A 21,690-nucleotide genomic window follows, 5' to 3' on the forward strand; every position below is an offset into this window, starting at 1 on the left:
CAGGTTTGACTCTGTGACACTGAGCTGTTTTTAAAACTTTTTTTTCTCTTCTGTTCATTGTATGTAAAATAAGGAGTTTAGTTAGATATGCACAGATCTTGTGCTCTTGGTCACCATGGTTTGTTAGAGCTGATCTCAAAGGTGAGACCAACTTCATAAGACTGAATCTAAGGCAAAGTACTTCCTCCTCCTCTGCAAAATTATACCTCAGAAGATACATATTTGCAGTTTACAAAGTCCCTATGAGGTACTCTACTGTTCAAGAAGACACAACCTGAAATATAAACTAAGGGTAGTTTTCCATGCATGTGGAAGCCCCTGATAGAATCTGTTAAAGAAAAAAAAAGCATTTCACATTGATTTGAAAATTATTTCTAGGAGTATAGTTTCATAATAAGAATTGTTGGTTGTTAGAAATGTCTTTTGAAGATGACTTTAAAAAAGCGTGGTAAGTGTTTCTCAAGTTAGGTGTGGTTAAGGACTATTTTTTTTTCTTTAGTTGTTTATTTGTTGCTGGCTGATACTTTTGTGAAATATATAATAAAACATTAATTATTAGAAAAAAACATTAAAGAAAAAGATCTGCAAAACAGAAGCCAGAATTTAACAAACAAAATTACTTTGCCTACTTGCTCTGAAAGTTTATAAAGCATCCTCTCAGTTTTTGCTAATTGTTTATAGTGTGACATTAGCCAGAAATTGAACTTTCAGTGGCACTGCTGCAAGTGATTTTGTTGTAAAAGTTAGGAATATACATATTACAGGATGGAGAAACAATGATTTTTCCTAGCATCATGAAAATTGTGGCAAGGGGAAGAGAATGGTTGTTAGTTATACTTCAGATGAGGGGTTAGTGCACCATGGCACATGGGCCAGATCTAACTATCTGCTTTGTAAATAAAGTTTTATTGGAAAACATTTGTACCCATTCAGCTGTGTTTTGTCTACAGCTGACTTGGGTAGTTAAGACTGAATGATCTGCGAGGCCTAAAGTATTTATTATGAAGTCTTTTACAGAAGAATTTGTCAATTCCTATTTTAGATTTGAAAATGACAATTATGAATGATTGCTAGTTGTATAGTGCTTTTTTTTTTTTACTGATTATATTATCTTTGTTTAACTGCATTAGACATATTATTGTTTGAATTTTTTTCTCTAGTCACTGATGTTCCTAAAGTAAATTTGGAGAGAAGTAAAGAAAATGAATGCAACAATAAAGAGCAAATAAAGGAGAGGAAAAAAAAGCGAAAAGATTATCAACCCAACTATTTCCTATCCATTCCAATCACCAACAAAGAGGTGCTGTGTTTTTTTTTTAAGTATTTTTACTATATTTTATTCTAAATTATATTTAAGGTGCACTAAATGCTTGTAAGCCTGTTACTTTCAGCCTTTAAGAGTCTTCAGTGGCATTTTAGCTGGGCAGAAAATATGGAGTATACACACACACATAGGGAATATAAAATACAGGGACTATAGAATATATTTAAACAATAATTTTGGAAAATATTATTTAAGCAATCACAGTTAAATGACAATTTTACAAAAGCCACTTCAAAAAATGTTGCCAGATAGCATGTCAAGGTTCTTTCTAAAGTTTTGTTCATCATAATGGAAGAATGTTTCAGAAGCAGAGAGCTGGTTAAAAAAAAAAAAAAAAAAAGATTCTGAAATCTCTGTGGGGAAAGTAAACTGGAATTTGTTGCTGCTTAGTCCAGTTTATTGGAGAAGGCAATGGCATCCCATTCCAGTACTCTTGCCTGCAAAATCCCATGGATGGAGGAGCCTGGTAGGCTGCAGTCCATGGGGTCGCTAAGAGTCAGACACGACTGAGCGACTTCCCTTTCACTTTTCACTTTCATGCATTGGAGAAGGAAATGTCAACCCACTCCAGTGTTCTTGCCTGGAGAATCCCAGGGACGGGGGAGCCTGGTGGGCTGCCATCTCTGGGGTCGCACAGAGTTGGACACGACTGAAGCGTCTTAGCAGCAGCAGTCCAGTTTATGGTAATGATTATTGCAATATAGTTTTTTCAAAAATTACTCATTGTTGTACCAACTTAATGGTGTATAATAAACTTGGTAGAAATCTATTAAAAGTCTGAAAATTTAAGGTGCCATCAGTAATAGGAAATGAAACCAGCCAATTGTCCCACAGTAAGGTACCCTCACATGACTGAGACAGAAAACTGTAGTAGCTAAGCTTTTTAGAGCAGTGAGATAGGAATTGTAACGCCTTAGGAAAGAATGTCTCATTTGGAAGTCTGACTGTTTCTATACTTGGCCATTTTGTATCTTCAGAGCTAGATCTGAATTCCTGTTTGATTGTGGACTCTGATCTCTTAACTGGGCATATTTTCAGGTTGTTTCTCCCTTTATTTAACTAGAATGTTTCTACAGAATGCTAATGAATTTTTAAAAATCAAAGCAAACAAAATTGAAATCAAAGAAATAAATATAAAAGAGAACAAATTCTGTTGGGGCATTCCAGGAAACTTCTAGTTTGTGAGGTATAGTTCACTTGGGAAGAAAAGATACATAGATAAGTGGAATTACCTAGCAATACAGAATTTTAGAGTTTGATACAGTAAAGAATCAAAGTTTGATTTTACTGGTATGTAGTGGTAGGTTAACTGTAAAATAGCCCTTAAGTGTTTAGCCAATGGCAAGTTTAATGTTTTTGACAAATATTAAAATACTTGTAAGTTATTCAGACAGGTTTTCTATGAGATTTAGGATCATGTGTACCTATGGGCATTATAGGAGAGCAGGTTAGGTCCTGAGGAAACTGCACGTGAGACAGGCCTAGTGACATCCCCACACTTTTTGTGATTGGAAGAGATGCCAGTTTCCTTATTTTGGTTTCTTGCTTAGACATTGTTCCACTCCAGAGTCTGTGTGTGTAGAAGTTGGGTGAGCTCTTCTCTAAATAGCTATTCTTGGTTCCCCTGGTCGGAGCAGCAGCTCTGCATTCCCTCCAGCCTGCCCCAGCCCCCGCCAGCGCTGGGCCCGCTTCCCACCTCCTCCAGTGAAGACTGGTGGGGTGATGTGCTAGAATAAGGCCGGCGGGGAAGGGTGCTGAGGGGAAAGAGGGTGAAGAGGTTCTTTTCTTCTGACACTTAGATTGGTCACAAAGATGGGAGGAGGAGATGAAAGAAAACCATCGCAACCCTTTGTTTTTACCCTGTAAGTCAGTGTAGCCTTTGTTTCTGCCTCTTTGCTGCTGGCAGGTTCTGTAGAAAGTGGGTATAGTACAGGCTTTGGAGCCTGACCAACCTTGCCCAGATACCAGCTGGATCACAAATGCCACTGTGGATGTTGGTCACATTACCTAATTTTTGTAGTTTCAGTGTCTTGAGGTGTAAAGTGAAGGTGATAATGATTATTTTCTAAACCCAAATTTGGACACATCACCTTCATCCTATGCACTTCAGTATCTTCCCATTGATATTTGGATAAAGACAAAGGCTTTACCATATTCTAGAAGGTTCTATATGGTTTGACCTCCATCTCAGCCCCTCTGACCTTGTTTGAACTTGCCAGTTCCGCCTGCCTGTGGGAAAGCTTTCTCTGGCTAGTTTTCTTTCCTTTCCTTTTGGTTTTGTTAATGCCAAAATCTCAGCTCAAACTTCTCCCACCCATGAGCACCCTGACTAGGTCACCTCCCCCCCCCATCCCCACCATTGTCATCCTTGAAATCTGACACTTGTTAGTCCTCCTCACAGTTTTACAGCTCCTTCCCAGTACCTAGAACAGAGTTTGGCAGGAATAGAGGTACACACACACAAAATACTGTCATTTCAGGGCAGAAGATGTTTCTGGCATACCAAATTCCAACCAGAACAAATTTACAAATAATAGATTCGGTGTGACACATGCTGGTTTTCTGTAATATAGGTTCAGTGATAGTTTGTTTTCCAGAAGGTCCATGACTTGTAATAGTGGGCACACAAGTTTCAAATAACCTGGAAACCAAAGAATTTAATGTTTCTCTCTCAAGAGACTGACTTGTGGGTAACAAAGCTTAATGCCTATATAGGGAGGAGGATTAGGGACTAGGACAAGATGAGGTAGATCCTTTTTATATCTTCTGTATGAGCACCTTGTTTGTTTGAAAGTATCTAACGTTAATTTTCTTTTGAAACTGCTTATGGGCTTTTGTGGGGAGTCCTGGGAAAAGGAGCAGCATTTATAACATTGTTTCAATGGGAGACTGTATTCCAAGTTCCAATTAAGTGACCTGCAAACAAGCTTTTGGAAGCTAGCACATTGACAATGAGCCGCTCTACTTTTGCCTCTACTTGTTGGCATCTAGTTTTAAAGGAAAAAGGATTCAGACTTACATGGGTCTTTGATTTTTAAACACATTAGTAGACATTTGGAATGCTTTAGTTTTGGAAGGTCATGATTTTTGTATTTTTAAGAAGTAGATTTGGAAAATGAATTAGAATGCGTAAACATATCGTAATTGCATGTATATGAGACTGTGTTTCTCCATTACCTACAATTATACATTAATTTAAAACTAAAAATAAAGAGGAGAAATTGAATGGTATTTTAGTGAATCCTAAATATTTCTTAACTGACTAGAATTGCTCAATTATTATTTCTAGGTGGGTTTGCCCATGTATTGGTTTTATATACTTTCTTATAAGAGGTAATAATATAAGTCAATAATGAAAAATGCAAAGGAAGCTAATTGAAATTAAGAATGCATTAATTTTTTTGTAAGATGACAGTTCTATACCAATGGAAAAATATGATACTCTTTAGGAGTTTTAAAAGGCATTTGTTACATTTAATTTTGTATTTCATTTTGTAATGTGAAAATTACTGGTCTTATGAAAAGATGAAATATGATTTATGCATTCTGTTCCTTTCTGGGAAACACAATTGTGAAAGTACATGATGTCATCATGCATGTTAAACACTTGGTAGATGTAGAAAATTCTCCTACCTTCAGATGATTTTTTACTTTTACTCTACTTACCGCTTTATCATCAAATTTTCAAGTTTTTTTCATCCTGTAGACAAGCAAGAAAAATGACTATATTTGTCTTTGAAGAGATATTAGGTAGCAAACTGATGTGATACTTCTGTTAAACCTTAATGAGGCAGAAAATTTAGGAATGATGTATGTTAACAGCTTAGGAAAAAATCCAAAAATAATGTCAAAAGATGAGGTAAAGGACACTGTTCTTCTGTGTGCTAGACTGTAACCACTCTCCCTCACATACTGACTTGAAGGCATTTTCTGTGGGCTCATGTATGCTTTGAATCAACTAGAAAGCTTAACATACAAAAATGAAATTTCTTATTGCTTTTATTTTTAGGCATGTGGAATATGGCTTCATGGTGAGGTTTAGCAGTTGCATGTCTGTTTTTATTCTCTAAATACAAAGAAAATTACTCAGTGGATGAAATATTTAAGATTTTAATAAGCTTTTATTTTTTTAAGTTTCTTTCAGTATCCTATTTAAATATGGCTCTGTAATGTTAGGCTTAAAAAATGTGCATTGTTCAATACTGCCAGTGGCTGGGGATTATGATAACAGATAAGTTTCAAAAACTATAAAACACTGGTGAAAGAAATCAAAGAGGACACTAATAGATGGAGAAATATACCATGTTCATGGATTGGAAGAATCAATATAGTGAAAATGAGTATACTACCCAAAGCAATTTATAGATTCAACGCAATCCCTATCAAGCTACCAACAGTATTCTTCACAGAGCTAGAACAAATAATTTCACAATTTGTATGGAAATACAAAAAACCTCGAATAGCCAAAGCGATCTTGAGAAAGAAGAATGGAACTGGAGGAATCAACCTACCTGACTTCAGGCTCTACTACAAAGCCACAGTTATCAAGACAGTATGGTACTGGCACAAAGACAGAAATATTGATCAATGGAATAAAATAGAAAGCCCAGAGATAAATCCACGCACATATGGACACCTTATCTTCGACAAAGGAGGCAAGAATATACAATGGATTAAAGACAACCTCTTTAACAAGTGGTGCTGGGAAATCTGGTCAACCACTTGTAAAAGAATGAAACTGGACCACTTTCTAACACCATACACAAAAATAAACTCAAAATGGATTAAAGATCTAAACGTAAGACCAGAAACTATAAAACTCCTAGAGGAGAACATAGGCAAAACACTCTCCGACATACATCACAGCAGGATCCTCTATGACCCACCTCCCAGAATATTGGAAATAAAAGCAAAAATAAACAAATGGGACCTAATTAACCTTAAAAGCTTCTGCACATCAAAGGAAACTATTAGCAAGGTGAAAAGACAGCCTTCAGAATGGGAGAAAATAATAGCAAATGAAGCAACCGACAAACAACTAATCTCAAAAATATACAAGCAACTCCTACAGCTCAACTCCAGAAAAATAAACGACCCAATCAAAAAATGGGCCAAAGAACTAAATAGACATTTCTCCAAAAAAGACATACAGATGGCTAACAAACACATGAAAAGATGCTCAACATCACTCATTATCAGAGAAATGCAAATCAAAACCACTATGAGGTACCATTTCACACCAGTCAGAATGGCTGCGATCCAAAAGTCTACAAATAATAAATGCTGGAGAGGGTGTGGAGAAAAGGGAACCCTCTTACACTGTTGGTGGGAATGCAAACTAGTACAGCCACTATGGAGAACAGTGTGGAGATTCCTTAAAAAACTGGAAATAGAACTGCCTTATGATCCAGCAATCCCACTGCTGGGCATACACACTGAGGAAACCAGAAGGGAAAGAGACACGTGTACCCCAATGTTCATCGCAGCACTGTTTATAATAGCCAAGACATGGAAGCAACCTAGATGTCCATCAGCGGATGAGTGGATAGGAAAGCTGTGGTACATATACACAATGGAGTATTACTCAGCCATTAAAAAGAATACATTTGAATCAGTTCTAATGAGGTGGATGAAACTGGAGCCTATTGTACAGAGTGAAGTAAGCCAGAAGGAAAAACATAAATACAGTATACTAACGCATATATATGGAATTTAGAAAGATGGTAACAATAACCTGGTGTACGAGACAGCTAAAGAGACACTGATGTATAGAACAGTCTTATGGACTTTGTGGGAGAGGGAGAGGGTGGGAAGATTTGGGAGAATGGCAATGAAACATATAAAATATCATGTAGGAAACAAGTTGCCAGTCCAGGTTCGATGCATGATGCTGGATGCTTGGGGCTGGTGCACTGAGACGGCCCAGAGGGATGGTATGGGGAGGGAGGAGGGAGGAGGGTTCGGGATGGGGAGCGCATGTATACCTGCGGAGGATTCATTTTGATATTTGGCAAAACTAAAACAATTATGTAAAGTTTAAAAATAAAATAAAATTGGAAGAAAAAAAAAAAAAAAAATGGCATACAGAGAAGACTCTGAAGTAGTTTCCTTTTTTCTTTTTATCTTTTAAGAATGCAATTAAGAATAAAAAGCATTAAATTTTTTTAAAGATGATATCAAGGAATATATAAATTAATTTGAGGCATCAAAGCATAGATATACATTACTTGATTAGGTTGTCTTTTAGAATTTTCATAGGTCGAGGTTAATTTTGCATTTTAAGTACTGTGTGACTTCAGAGAGATAGTCTTCAAAAGTTTTATGAATTTTAATTTGCAGTTTTATAAGCTACTGTATAATTCAAAGATGTGAATGGTCTATAACTCTTTTGCACTAAATAATAGGACATTGCACTAAAATGCTGAATATACAAATTTTTGAGCATTGTCCTGAATTTATATATGATTAGTATTTGAGCTTAGAATAAAGACTAAATTTTTATGAAAATGCAGATACTCTACCCACTAAGTGCAATGGCAGACCCCAGGTGTGACAATGAAAATGTCTCTAGGCATTGACAGATGTCCCTTGGGGTAGAGAACCCCTGATTTTCATAATACTGGCAGTGTTGCAGACCTTATATTAGGCAGATGTGGTGAAGTGCTTTCCTTAAGCTTGTCTGCCTTCCTGTAGCTTGTGTGTTGACCTTTAACACATCCCTGTAACTTTGGCTGCTGCTACTAAGTCACTTCAGTCATGTCCGGCTCTGTGTGACCCCATAGATGGCAGCCCAACAGGCTCCCCCATCCCTGGGATTCTCCAGGCAAGAACACTGGAGTGGGTTGACATTTCCTTCTCCAATGCATGAAAGTGAAAAGTGAAAGGGAAGTCGCTCAGTCGTGTCCAACTCCTAGCGACCCCATGGACTGCAGCCCACCAGGCTCCTCCATCCATGGGATTTTGCAGGCAAGAGTACTGGAGTGGGTTGCCATTGTAACTTTGGCAGTGCTTTACAATTGAAAAGAAACCAAGACTCAGTGAGACTAGGTGATGTCTGTGGGGTTACACCTGTGGCTGACCTGTTATTAAAATCCAGGATTTCTGATACAAGTCTAGCACCCTTAATTTGCTTCACTTTGTATTAAAAAGTTCTCATCCTAAACCACTTTTTCATGATTATTTAAGCCAGAATTACCATTTTGTGCCAGCTAATATTTGAAGATGCATTTATACTGTTCTGAGTCTGACATTCTAGAGCATGTACGATTTTTACTCAGCACTGGGCTAGGTTCTTCCCACATGAACATGGATCTTCTTCAGCTGCTTCAGTATTCCTGTAAACCAGTCTAGGACTTCACTGCACCTGGAAAAATCTCTCAAAAGTTCACCTGTAAAATCCTCGAAGAGTAGTGTGGGCTTACACCAAAGGCTTTTTTGAGCCCATGTATTCTACTGGGATTTCCCTATAGCTCAGATGGTAAAGAATCTGCCTTCAATCCAGGAGACCCAGGTTCAATCCCTGGGTCAGGAAGATCCCCTGGAGAAGGAAATGGCAACTCACTCCAGTATTCTTGCCTTGAGAATCCATGGACAGAGGAGCTTCGTGGGCTGTAGTCTATGGGGATGTAAAGAGTAGGACACGACTAAGTGACTAACACACACACATGTGTTCTGTTACACAGGATCCAGTAAGACTTCCTCAAAATCTCCTTTAAATGTCTTTTTTCCCTTGATGTTTCATGACTTGAGTCAATACCCTCATGTTGCCCCTATCCTTGTCTCCTCTCAAAAACACATTCCTCGTACCTTTTCTTCTACAATTCTCTGGCCAGTTTTCCTCCTCCTCCTTCTCACTCCTGGATCTTTTCCTCCAGATATTTCCTTCATCTTTTCTCATCTGTTGTAATTTATCTTTTTCTCAAGTTCCTTTGCTATTTTGGGTTTTGAAAGTGGCTGTTGAAAGTGAAAGTCACTCAGTCATGTCTGACTCTTTGCGATCCCATGGACTATACAGTGCGTAGAATTCTCCAGGCCAGAATACTGGAGTGGGTAGCTGTTCCCTTCTCTGGGGGATCTTCCAAACCCAGGGATCAAACCCAGATCTCCCACATTGCAGGCTTATTCTTTACCAGCTGAGCCACCAGCGAAGCCCAAGAGTGGGTAGTATTAAGATGTTGAAAAGTTTTTTTTTTAAATCTTCTGTGTTTCAATTTATTTTAATGGAGACAATACCAATACCTACTTCACAGGATTGGTGGGAGGCTTAGTGAACGAATAGATGTAAAATGCTTACTCTAGTGCCTGAAACCTAGTGACCACACAAGAAGGGGACTGTTGTTTCAACGTTGTGTTTATTTGTATTACCAAGAACTGTGGTGAGACATGGAGAGGAAGAAATGTGTCCTCAGGGACATCATTACTTTGATCAATGTAGAGGTAGAGGAAACTCTGACTGTAAGACCTTTGTGTATTATTATTAGGAGCATTTTAACTACCAGGCTATCAATATTCTTTTGTTGGGTGTCTGGAAAGTGACATCGTACCTTGGGAAATCTTAGGTGTTATTGCGTATTGTCCCACCAGGAAAACACTGTTTCTCGTGTTACTGTTCTCCAGGTTGCAAGGAATAGAGAAATGCTGAGGTTATTTGGGTGAAGAGGATTTATTGTAAAGATCTGTGGGAAGTCAGATCCCAGGCCAACACCTCATGATTTGTCCAGTCACAGTCTGCAGATAATGGAAAGATTGTTCAGTATGAAACAGCTTGTCTGTATGGGAACGCTCGTGATTCAGCTCTTTCTTATCTCTGCTGTCTTTTGGGGGTTCTGCTGCTTTTGCCAGTCTCCTCTCTTGTCGTTTTCTCTCTAATCCTGCTGCCTCCAGGCTTCTATGTGCACTCTTTCCTCTGGGGATCGCTTGGTTTGCTAGTTTATGTTCAAGCTATTTTCCATTTAGAAGTTGGCTAATATTGTCTCTGGGCTTCCCCGGTGGTGCTAGTGGTAAAGAACCTACCTGCCAGTGCAGGAGACGTAAGAGACACAGGTTTGATCCCTTGGGCAGGAAGATTCCCTGGAGAACGGAATGGCAGCCCTCTCCAATATTCTTACTTGGAGAATCCCATGGACAGAAGAGCCTGGCAGGCTGTAGTCCCTACTGCTGCAAAGAATTGGACACGACTGAAGTGACTTAGCACACGCAGCATTGTCTCTAGCTTGAAATAGAGGAGGGAAAAGTCATCATTCTTCTTTGTTCTCAGTAGGTTGAGAGGGGTGAGCTGATGAGGGACCAAGGATTTTGCTTGGATAAAGATACAGTTTTTGTACAGGAATTTTGCTTGGATACAGTTTTGTAAACATACGCGTTTAGCCTTCTGTGCAGCTCTCACCATGGTTATGCCCCGCCTCACATGTCTGGGGAAATGACAGTAGTCATTCCTGTTGAATTATTGCTGTCCTGAAAGATCTTAAAGGCCATGAAGAATGGGTTCTCAGACACATTCATTTGGAGACAAATAAATATTACTGCCAGCAGAAATGGAATGTTGTCTGCTGATTTGACCTTTCTGTGGCAAGAATAAAGCTCTTATTTTTAGGAAAGATCATAATGATAGTGAGTCATACTGTATATTCCAAGGATAAGTTTCTGGAAAGATACATAGCCATTGAGTTTTTCCACTCAGTCAGGGACCCAGTCTGTAAAAGAAGGATGTTGGGCTATGCTCTTAAGATGGACAAGCATTGTGTAATTTTTAAAACATTTATACATCCCATTAAACTTTCCGAGTTATCCCTCCAGGATATTTAAGAATAGGTAGACAAGCATGATTTGATTGAAAATCCTGACAGTGTTCTCATTTTAATCGTTACTTATTTTCTTCTCAATTTAAATGTTGCTGTAAGGAAATGTTGCTTACCTAATCTCTGTTTTTCTGTGTGTGATTAGATTACAAAAGGAATTAAGATCCTGCAAAATGCAATAATACGACAAGATGAGCAACTGGCCAGAGCAATGAGCAGTGATGGCTCCTTTCATATTACCCTACTAGTGATGCAGTTATTGAATGAAGATGACGTAAACATGTGAGTACTACATCTTTCTGGAATATTGTTTTCCAAGTTATTACTTGAATATGAGTAAACATAACAGAACCCAAAGAGGCATTGAAATTCTAAAGAAACATTCTTTGTTATAATTTGTTGCAATCAACAAGCCAAGGTACAGAATTAGCTGTACAATATTCTTCCTAATCTGTATTTTTTTTTTTTTTCTGCTGTGACACATGGCTTGCGGGATCCTAGTTCCCCTACCAGGGATTGAACCTTTGTACCCTGGAGTGGAAGTGCAGAGCCCTAACCACTGGACCACCAGGGAATTGCCCCTAATCTATACTTTTGAACTGTGTTATTGTTATCAGATGCATTTGTTATGCAGTTATTTTGTCCATGTTAATTATATAAGCACTATGGCGTCTGACCATTTAGGTTAGGATTCCAGGTAAAGATTCTGGAACCATGTCTTAATAAGCTGTTCAATTTTGGGCAAATCATTTTTTAAGTAAATGGAGAAAATAATAGTACTGACACATGTAAACACTTAGTATAGGGCCTGGCACATAGTAGGCACTTCATATTATTAGCTATTAGAGCTGTCATTTACTAGATCAGTGGACAGTTTCAGTCTCACCCCCACCCCATTACTAGAATACTGTATACTCTGCACCACCAAACTCAGAATTGTGCCACACAAGTTGAGTATGAGTCTTTGCTGTTTTCCAGCCCACAGTGGAGAAACCTTGCTCATCCTCCACTTCTCTGGGACACTGTTGGAATGAGTGCGCCTTGTTCTGTGTAGCTCTCTGGATTAAGCTCAAGCTTAAGCTCTTTGGATAGCCAAAGTCAGAATTACAGGTTACAGCTTCTGTTTTCTACCCTGACATATAGTCTCCTGAGGGAATGAATAATAAGACTTGGATGGGGAGGGCGCGAAGGAAAGGGGAAATATAAGGGAGAAAAGAATAAAGTAGTAACTCAAAATATACAGTCAAATTATGATTCTAGTGGTGATATCTTTTAAATAGTAGAACTGCATATTTTTAGGGATCAGTCTTCTCATCTGTCCCAATGTGCTCCACCCAAAAGCAGAAACAATGACAGAGAGGACCGGAAGATTTTACTTAACTCACGTTCACTGTTCGTTTTGCCAATCAGAAGAAAAAAAAAGAAATACTCTGATGCTCTTAAAAGAAGTCAGAGAAAATGCAACACAAGAAGATGCAAGCCCAGGAGAAAATGGGTGGTACTCTGTATGTTAGAATGGTGGACGAGTCAGGGTTCTGCAGGCAAACAGACCCAGTAGGATGGGTCTTCATTTGTATATATAGATATATTGATGTATCTGTATGTACACTGTAGCTATATGTAGAGCTTTATTTTAAGGAATTAGCTCAGGTGATTGTGGGGCCTGGCAAATTTCAAATCTACAAGGCAGTCTGCCAGACTGGAGACCCGGGTGAGAATTGATTTAGTAGAGTCTCAAGTCCAAAGGCAGTCTGGAGGAAGAATTCCTTCTTCCCTGGGGGACCTCAAGGAAGAATGTGCTTCCACACAGCCAGGAGGTTAGCGTTGAGGGAGATTTCTAACACAGAGACCTCAGGTAGTTCCTTCAATTCCCCTTTGCCTATCAGGGTATATATTAATAGATGAATCCAGAAATTTCCTTGTTTCCTGGTAGGTAGACTTGGAAGTTCACAGAGAATCGGTGGATCAGTAGGGGTGGGATGAGGGACAGTGGCAATGCCAGGTATCCATGTTTCCTGATCAGAGGCCCCTACAGAGGTCTCATACTTCAGCAGGGCCTGCTAATGCAGTGCCCAGGAGGGACACGTGATTTTTCGTGGACACCAGTGAAGGGTACCTGGGGATATGACCAGACCAGTCCCCTGAATCTGGCATCTCCGAGAACCCAAACAGCAAGCAAACCAAAGACCTTCTTCAATCTTTATACAAAAGTATGCTGGGTTCCCTGGGAAGGAGGAGGGGAGAGGAAAGGGAAAAGCAATCCTGAAAGGAAGTTTGAGTTAAAGAATAATTGTACCCCAAAGAGGCCTTTTTAAACCAAAGAAGACCGAGTTACCATTGATTGATAAGTTTAAGTTTTAGCTCTATTATCAAAAATGGGTCTTGGCCATGGCATGTATATATATTTTAGTCTCTGCTCGTCAGCCTCTATTTCCCAAACAAGTATTATTTTATTTCCTTAACAAGTGTTGTGAGTCTGGCCACACAGAAAGGTCATCTTTCTTATGCATATGAAGCAGCTGAGAGTTCTAGGAATTAAATGAATGCTGGTCAGCGGAGAAACCAGAACTAGTTGGTTTTCTTTATTATTGTTCCATGGAGTGTGATTGAGGGAGGGGGTGGGATGGAGATAGGAGGGAGAAGATGAGCACAAGTTCATGAAAGAGGTGGAAGAGATGAGTCTGCTGCAAGTATGAATGGCCTCCTGTATGTAACTCAGTTGGAGAAGGAAATGGCAACCCACTCCAGTGTTCTTGCCTAGAGAATTCTGTGGACAGTGGAGCCTGGTGGGCTGCCGTCTATGGGATTGCACAGAGTTGGTCATGACTGAAGTGACTTAGCATGCATTGGAGAAGGAAATGGCAACCCACTCCAGTATTCTTGCCTGGAGAATCCTAGGGACAGAGGAGCCTGGTGGGCTGCTGTCTATGGGGTGGCACAGAGTTGGACATGACTGAAGCGACTTGAGCAGCAGCAGCATGTAACTCAGTGGCCTCTACTGATGAACACATAATTAGCTAGAAATACTGTTAAGTGCTATGCAGTTGGGTTGGGGTGAGAGTGTATGTTCTCAGTATATTATAATGTCTACATTCCTTCTCTAGGAGACTTTTAGAATTATTTGGGAGGGGGGTTGATTTTGGTTGTCACAGTTACTAAGGAGTGCCATGGGCATTTTATGCGCAGGGGTCAGTGGTACTAAACCACCTGCAGTCAGTACATGGAACAGTCCTGAACTAGGAAGCACTGTCTTGCCCTAAATCGTGGTATCGTTTGTTGAAGAGTTACTGTCCAGAGCATAGTGACACTCTGAGTCATTTAGCCCTGTGTTTACAATATGTGTTTGCAAATTTCAATTTTCTGTTAAAAATTAAATAGTTAGCAAGTCTGCTTGGTATTTGAGGAATTGAAGTCACATCCTTGTGCTACTTTATAGTACTGGGAGTTGTAGCTCTGCTAGAAAATGATGACCAGATACTTGCAACTTAGCAATTAATTATTTTTGACTAAGTTGCAATGAAAAATTAAGAAATATTTGAAGTTTACTGTACAGACAAGATAGTATTTTGCAGTTCAACCAACATTGTTTATCAACCACCTATAAGATACTGAACTAAGTGCTTTGGAGGAAATAAAGATGAATCGTGAATGGATCTTGTGCTCATGTATTATACATTATAGTTGACTGGGTCATATGGATCCAAAAAACTGTAATAGAAAAATGTGATAAAAGTGGTGTGTTTCATAAAGTATAAAATATTAATGGAATTTCAAAGGCGAGAAGATTTGCTTCTAGTTTGGGGAACCAGGGAAGTAAGTGTTTGTGACTGAAGTGTCAACTTTTAAGATGACACTTAAGATGATGAGATTCAAGGTGTGGCTTCATTTTGGGTAGCTGTATAGTGAGTGAAGCGATTGCCTACAATGCAGGAGACCTGGGTTCAATCCCTGGGTCTGGAAGATCTCCTGGAGAAGGAAAGGGCGACCCATTCCAGTATTCTTGCCTGGAACATCCCATGGATGGAGGAGCCTAGTAGGCTACAGTCCATGGGGTCGCAGAGTCAGACACGACTGAGTGACTTCACTTTCACTTTCCATAGTGAGTGAAACTGATTGGGTTTTCTGCAAGACATTGATTATATGAAGGGTTTTCTGAGTCCCTAATCTTTTAATTTCATCTTTCATCCCATACAGTATAATATGCTAGACATCCGTATTGTCAGTTTCTTGTTCTATATCCTTACTTTTCAAAGTCTAGTATCATATTTTAGGTATTTAATATAAAGTACTGATCAATGGGTCAGATAAGGAGTGTGTAGAAACATTTTTTTTAATATAATGAATTTCTTCAGGTAGATGGCACGCTTTGTGTCTTCACAGTGCAGAAGAAAGAAATAGAAATATATTAATCCAGATACTGATTTGAAAAGATGGCTGTCCTATCTTTGTTTTGAGTACAACCTTTGGGTCTGAATTCTAGTTTCAGAATTCTGTTTCCTACATACCTATATTCTGTTTAGTTTACTACAAAGAAATCTTTCCATAAACAGTTCTTGAAAAGATACTCTATTTAAAAGAATTTTAAAGTCAGTGATATTTACCAAGAGGCACTGTGACTCATTTTCACTCTGTGACCAGTGACGTCTCATTAGGATAAATTTATTGGTTTGTATTACTACAGAGTGGAAAAACTGGACTGAATTCGGATCATTTATATTTCTTTAAAGAAAAATGGAATGTAGAATTCACTGTTTCTGAAAACTCATGAGCTTTAGGATGGCCTGCTTTGCTATAGAGTTATATTTAAAGTGAGTATCCTGATATTCATCCCCTGATTTATGGAAGATGAGCCAGAGTAGCTGTTTTGTTTCACATGCTTGAATTCAGCCCATGGTGAAAATAGTATTGCAGTAGCAGCGTGTCTTTTTGGATGAACTTAAATACAGTCAGGAAAGATTGGATTTCAGATGTGAATTTGGAGGTCCAGTGAGAAATGTTGACATTTCTAAAGCTGCTTTGAAGTATTATATATTATTTGACAAAGAAGTAAGACCCAGTATGGAAACTGTGGATGGAACTCAGTTAAAAACTTAAAGCTAATGTAGAAATATGAAACATCTAGAAAAATGTCTGTTTCTTTTCACACGTTTGACATCTTATTACTATTGATGAACAAGTTGCTGATCAAGATAATTTAAATTAAGGTGGTTCACCAGAAGGGTATTTTAAACCCCTCTCCATAATGTAAAATGCCTTTCTTTCTTTCTTTCTTTCTTGAGTGATTGCTGCCCTCTAGTGAGATTTTAGTTTTTTTCTCATTGTAAAGTCCCTGTACTAAAATCCTCTTAGTATGGAAATAATTGATCTTAATTTTCAAAATATTCCAAACCTGATAATGTCTAATTCACTAATATAGTAAACTTTTATTTTTATAAAGAAAAAACAGTGCATTTGAAACACAGAATAGCCCTTTAATCAGATAGACTAAACGTTTACAGCAAATTTATGTCACTGTAGTTGTAAACCTGTACTTTGGTCAAGTCTAATTAATTCTCTTATTATGGAGACTGTTATATTTTAAAGAAATAATATATTTTAAGTTTTAGTAAAGTGCTTTACAAATAGTAAATACTATGTAAATATTAGTACTTTTAACAAAAACCTTGAACTTTCACATAATCTGGTTTAAACTTTTGTAGGTATTAGGTTTTTCTGCAATATATTGTCAATATTTTTTTTCTTTAGTTGTGCATGCAGTATTTCCTTGGTTTAAAACCTTTTGGTAAACTATAACATCTTCTTTTGTATCTTTAATATAAAATAAATTGCAATTAGGTAAAGATTAATTCACTTATATAAATTTTGTTTAAAATTAATATTAGTTTTATTTTGATCATATGGATTTGATTTTGAAGGTATTCTGAGCATTAAAATAATTAGTACAAATACAAAAATTAATTTATCTAAAACTCTTTTCTCGTTTGGTTTTGTATATTTTACTACTTATTATATTACTAAAAATATATATTGTCTCTTGCCAGTGGTATTGATGCTCTTTTGGAATTAAAACCATTTGTAGAAGAAATCCTCCAAGGAAAACCTTTGACTTTGCCCTTTGAAGGGGTTGACACTTTCGGAAATCAGGTTGGATTTGTGAAGCTGGCAGAAGGAGATCACATAAACTCACTTTTGGAAATAGCAGGTAAAACAAACAGTGATATACTTACGTGAAATCTCATTGTTGAAGAAGAAATTTTTTTCTCCCAATTCTTATAATAGAGATTTGACATCTTTCAACTTTGTGGGGGGTGGGCAATGTAGCCTCACTTTATGAGTGACCTACTTCAGCATTTGCTTGTGTAGATAAGTAGCCAAATAAAAGGCCAGAACAGTTACCGTATCTTGATCCTTTGACTCGGGGCAATATGTTGATTCTGGAAGATGATGGATCGGACTCAAGTATTTGTTAGGACTGGCACCCCACTCCAGTACTCTTGCCTGGAAAATCCCATGGATGGAGGAGCCTGGTAGGCTGCAGTCCATGGGATCGCTAAGAGTCGGATACGACTGAGCGACTTCACTTTCTCTTTTCACTTTCATGCATTGGAGAAGGAAATGGCAACACGCTCCAGTGTTCTTGCCTGGAGAATCCCAAGGACAGGGGAGCCTGGTGGGTTGCCGTCTCTGGGGTCGCACAGAGTCGGACACGACTAAAGTGACTTAGCAGCAGCAGCATCCTAATCATAAGTCTGAAGGATCCAGTGCTTATCATGACAGATAGCTGGCATTAAGTAAATATTGGATGAGTTAATTAGAAACACCAGTTGCCTGTTCAGAAGCTGTGGGGATTGCCAGCCCCATTTGGGAGAGTCAGTAGATGAATCAGTGACATTTCCCTCTGTGCCACCTTTTTTCCTTCCTGTTTAGGTACCACTGTCTAAGCAGAAGGCCCGTTGGTGGTGGTAGATCTAACATCCATTGGAGAACATGCTGCTTTGTGCAGCACAGTTGAAAATGTTAGGGAAGTTTGTTGTTGTTCAGTCTTTAGTCATGTCCTAATCTGCAGCCCCATGGACTGCAGCACATCAGGCTTCCCTGCCCTTCACCATCTCCCAGAGCTTGCTTAAACTCATGTCCATCGAGTTGGTGATGCCATCTAACCATCTTGTCCTCTGTCATCTCCTTCTCCTGCCTTCTGTCTTTCCCAGCCTCAGGGTCTTTTCCAATGAGTGGGCTCTTTGCATCAGGTGGCCAAAGTATTGGACCTTCAGCTTCAGCATCAGCCCTTCCAATGAATATTCAGGGTTGATTTCCTTTAGGATTGACTGGTTTGATTTCCTTTCTGTCCAAGGGATTCTCAAGAGTCTTCTCCAACATCATAGTTTGAAAGCATCAATTCTTTGGCAGTCAGCTTTATAGGGAAATAGAAGCAGAAAATTATAAAACCTGGAAGAGTGCTTTTTTGAGATGAACCAGAGATCATAGTTTGGGTATTCATGTACGTACTGTAAAAAATTTTTATTTTTTCCTCTCATGTCGGATCATTTCATGTCATCCCATTTCAGGTTCAGTAATCCTTAATTCATAACACTCTCTGATCATTGCTCCATGCTGGGCTTATTTTTGTCTATCTGTCTGTCTTAAAATAATATCATCTGGGAATCCACCACCTAAAACACAAGTGAGAACCTTGGTAGTAATCTCACCACATTGTCCTTCTCATCAATCTGTCCTTTGGCCTTCCTTCATTTAAGCTAACCATCATCCTGAAGTCAGAGTTTATTATTTCTTTGTATTTTCCTAAATTATATGTGTATTTTTAATCAGCTTTAACCTTATATTCAATAAAAAGGATATCATATTGTATGTGATCTTTTGAGACATACTTTTTAGAAAAACTCAATATCATGCTGTCTTTATATAGTTGCCCATTCAAAATTGCACCTGTTTTGGGGAGGAGGTAGGCATGAGGGTCAGATTTCATTTCATTATTAAGTTTTTCTTTTGTGGAACAAAATATATATAAGTAACAAACAAGCAAGCAGTTAAACAATATTTATGAGTCAAGTAGGACTTAAAATCATCAGTTGGCCAAGGAGAAGGCAACTCCAACAGTCTTGATGGCAAAGCATTTGGGAACCCATGCCTTCCACTGAACAGACGTAGCTATTCCTCCTGAACTGCTCTGGAGAGAATGCTAGATTCAGGTCTTTCTTTTTGTAATATAAATATCTCTGAGCTCAAGACACATTTCTAATTAGTCATTCATTCATTGTTCTTTTAAATAATTCAATGGGTGCTTGCAACATTGAGAATTCCATCCATTCTTAGCACATAGTCTCATAAAAGCAGTTTCCAGTATTGATGAAAGATCCATTGTGTGCAGAGGAATGTGAAATCTCGCCAACTTTCGTGTGACTATGAGCCCAAGAGTGTTGGCTTGTCATTTTAGAAAAGGCCACTGCCCCTGTAATTCCCTTCTAGATGCCAGAGACTGTTTCTTAAAAATATGTACACTTTTCTAAACATTTAAACAAAACATTACAAGAAATGGAAAATGGAGGGAGAATAACACTCTGTCTCCCTCATATAATCAATTGCTTTTAGCTTTTTTTTTGGTAAACTGCACTGTTGCTTTCCATTATACTTTTTATGCAGTTTGAAAGTGAAAGTTGCTCAGTTGTGTCTGTTTGTGACCCCATGGACTGTATAGTATAGTCCATGGGGTTCTCCAGGCCAGAATGCTGGAGTAGGTAGTCTTTCTCTTCTCCAGGGGATCTTCCCAACCCAGGGATGGAACCCAGGTTTCCCGCATTGCCGGCGGATTCTTTACCAGCTGGGGCTTTCCTTGTGGCTTAGCTGGTAAAGAATCCGCCAGCAATGCGGGAGACCTGGGTTCCATCCCTGGGATAGGAAGATCCCCTGGAGAAGGGAAGGCTACCCACTCCAGTATTCTGGCCTAGAGAATTCCATGGGCTGTATAGTCCTTGGGGTTGCAAAGAGTTAGACACGACTGAGCGACTTTCACTTTCACTTTCTTTACCAGCTGAGCCGCAAGGGAAACGTAAGAATACTGGAGTTTGTAGCCTGTCCCTTCTCCAGTGGATCTTCCTGACCCAGAAATCATACTGGGGTCTCCTGCATTGCAGGCGGATTCTTAACCAACTGAGCTATCGGGGAGCCCCACTTTTATGCAGTTTAAGGAATCTAAATATTTGAAGATGTATATGGAAAATTCCATTGCAGTTTGGTTGCAGCCTCAATTTGTATAATGTCCAGATGTTCAGTATGTGGAATTTTGGTCAGTATTTTACTTCTTTAAATTTATTTTTTAAAGAATGCCTCAGTATTAGTATTGCTTTAGTTCAATAAGATCAGTAAAATAATGTCACATTTGTTTTGTGTCATATTTTATAAACTTTATTCAAATATATTACAACTTTCAGAAGAATATATTCTATTGACCGTGGTAATATATTTCTTAGAAATTGATATAAACTATATATGTATATTAATATATGCTTATACCAGTATATTAAAATCTTACTTGTTCAGCATTAATGGAGGCAGACCTAGTTTGACCTAATATAAAGCAGGAAAATTTTTAAAGAATATATATTTAATTATTAAAGTTTGATAAAGAAGTCCATATTATGAAGTAAAATTAACTTGAAAAATAGTGAAAATTATAGTTCATGAATAGTCTGATTTATGTAATTTTCAAGGAGTTTTTCAGTTTTTAAGTTAAAGGAAACAAAATCTTAAAATTGAAACTATGCAGTTGGTATGAAAAAAGACTGAATTTTAGATACTAATATTTGAACTCATTATTGAAAAATTATAAAGAGTAATTTAGAATTAATATATAAAATTAAAGAAAGTATTATGCATTTTGAACTAGTAAAGTCTGAATCGATGAGCTACTAGTACTACTAGATGGTTTTGGTAGATGCTGATGGGCTGAAGAGACCACGGCTATCTTTGTACGTCGTGTATAAGTAGCCTTATGGTGTTAGCCACTTGAGGGAGCTGGTAAGATTTAGGCATCCAAGGCTGTGTGTCTCAGTTTCCTACCTTGACCTTGAATGATCCGTTTTTTCCAGAATAAAATAGTAAGTACCTTCTCTTTTCCTAGCAGTACACAATAGCTCATACAGCTAAGAAGGTATTGAAAATTTTGCATTTATATGTCATTTCTGCACATTTTACTGTGATGAAATTGCACTGAAGGCTTTTTGCATAGAAATGAATATGTGATGATTTCATTCATTTTTTTTTCATGAAATGTAATTTTGTTAAAAAGTATGTGAGATTGAGAGATTGCTAAAAGTTTAGCCTGCCTGGATTATAATAGCTCTTGCAAATCTTTTTTTTTAAATGAGAAAAGAGTGCTTGGTTAGCATGACAAAAGATTCCAAGTGCATTTATCTCATAAAAGGAAAAATGAAAGTTTTTTAGGATGTTCATTTGAACATTACTCTTTCTCTTATTATGACTATCATGTCCCCCAAAAGATGGAGAGTATACGCCCTGTGCTTCTTCTTGTGGAGAATCTGTTCAGGTGCTGGG

The 21,690-nt window shown here is 38.1% G+C and overlaps 1 protein-coding gene across 5 annotated transcripts in view; it reads left to right on the top strand.

Moving 5' to 3' along the window:
* AKAP7 (A-kinase anchoring protein 7) overlaps positions 1–21,690 on the top strand; it is a 124,138-nt gene that overhangs the window by 13,663 nt on the left and 88,785 nt on the right. For all 5 annotated transcript variants that reach the window (XR_011568474.1, XR_011568476.1, XM_070796164.1 and 2 more), the window contains exons 3-5: positions 1,161–1,300; positions 11,267–11,403; positions 17,163–17,323. Coding sequence is in view for 3 of the 5 variants with exons in the window: in XM_070796164.1 (XP_070652265.1) it covers positions 1,161–1,300; positions 11,267–11,403; positions 17,163–17,323 (438 nt within the window). In the remaining 2 variants the exon portion in view is untranslated. The remainder of the gene's footprint in view (positions 1–1,160; positions 1,301–11,266; positions 11,404–17,162; positions 17,324–21,690) is intronic.

Source organism: Bos indicus, chromosome 9, assembly GCF_029378745.1.
Source record: "Bos indicus isolate NIAB-ARS_2022 breed Sahiwal x Tharparkar chromosome 9, NIAB-ARS_B.indTharparkar_mat_pri_1.0, whole genome shotgun sequence".
NCBI lineage: Eukaryota > Metazoa > Chordata > Mammalia > Artiodactyla > Bovidae > Bos > Bos indicus.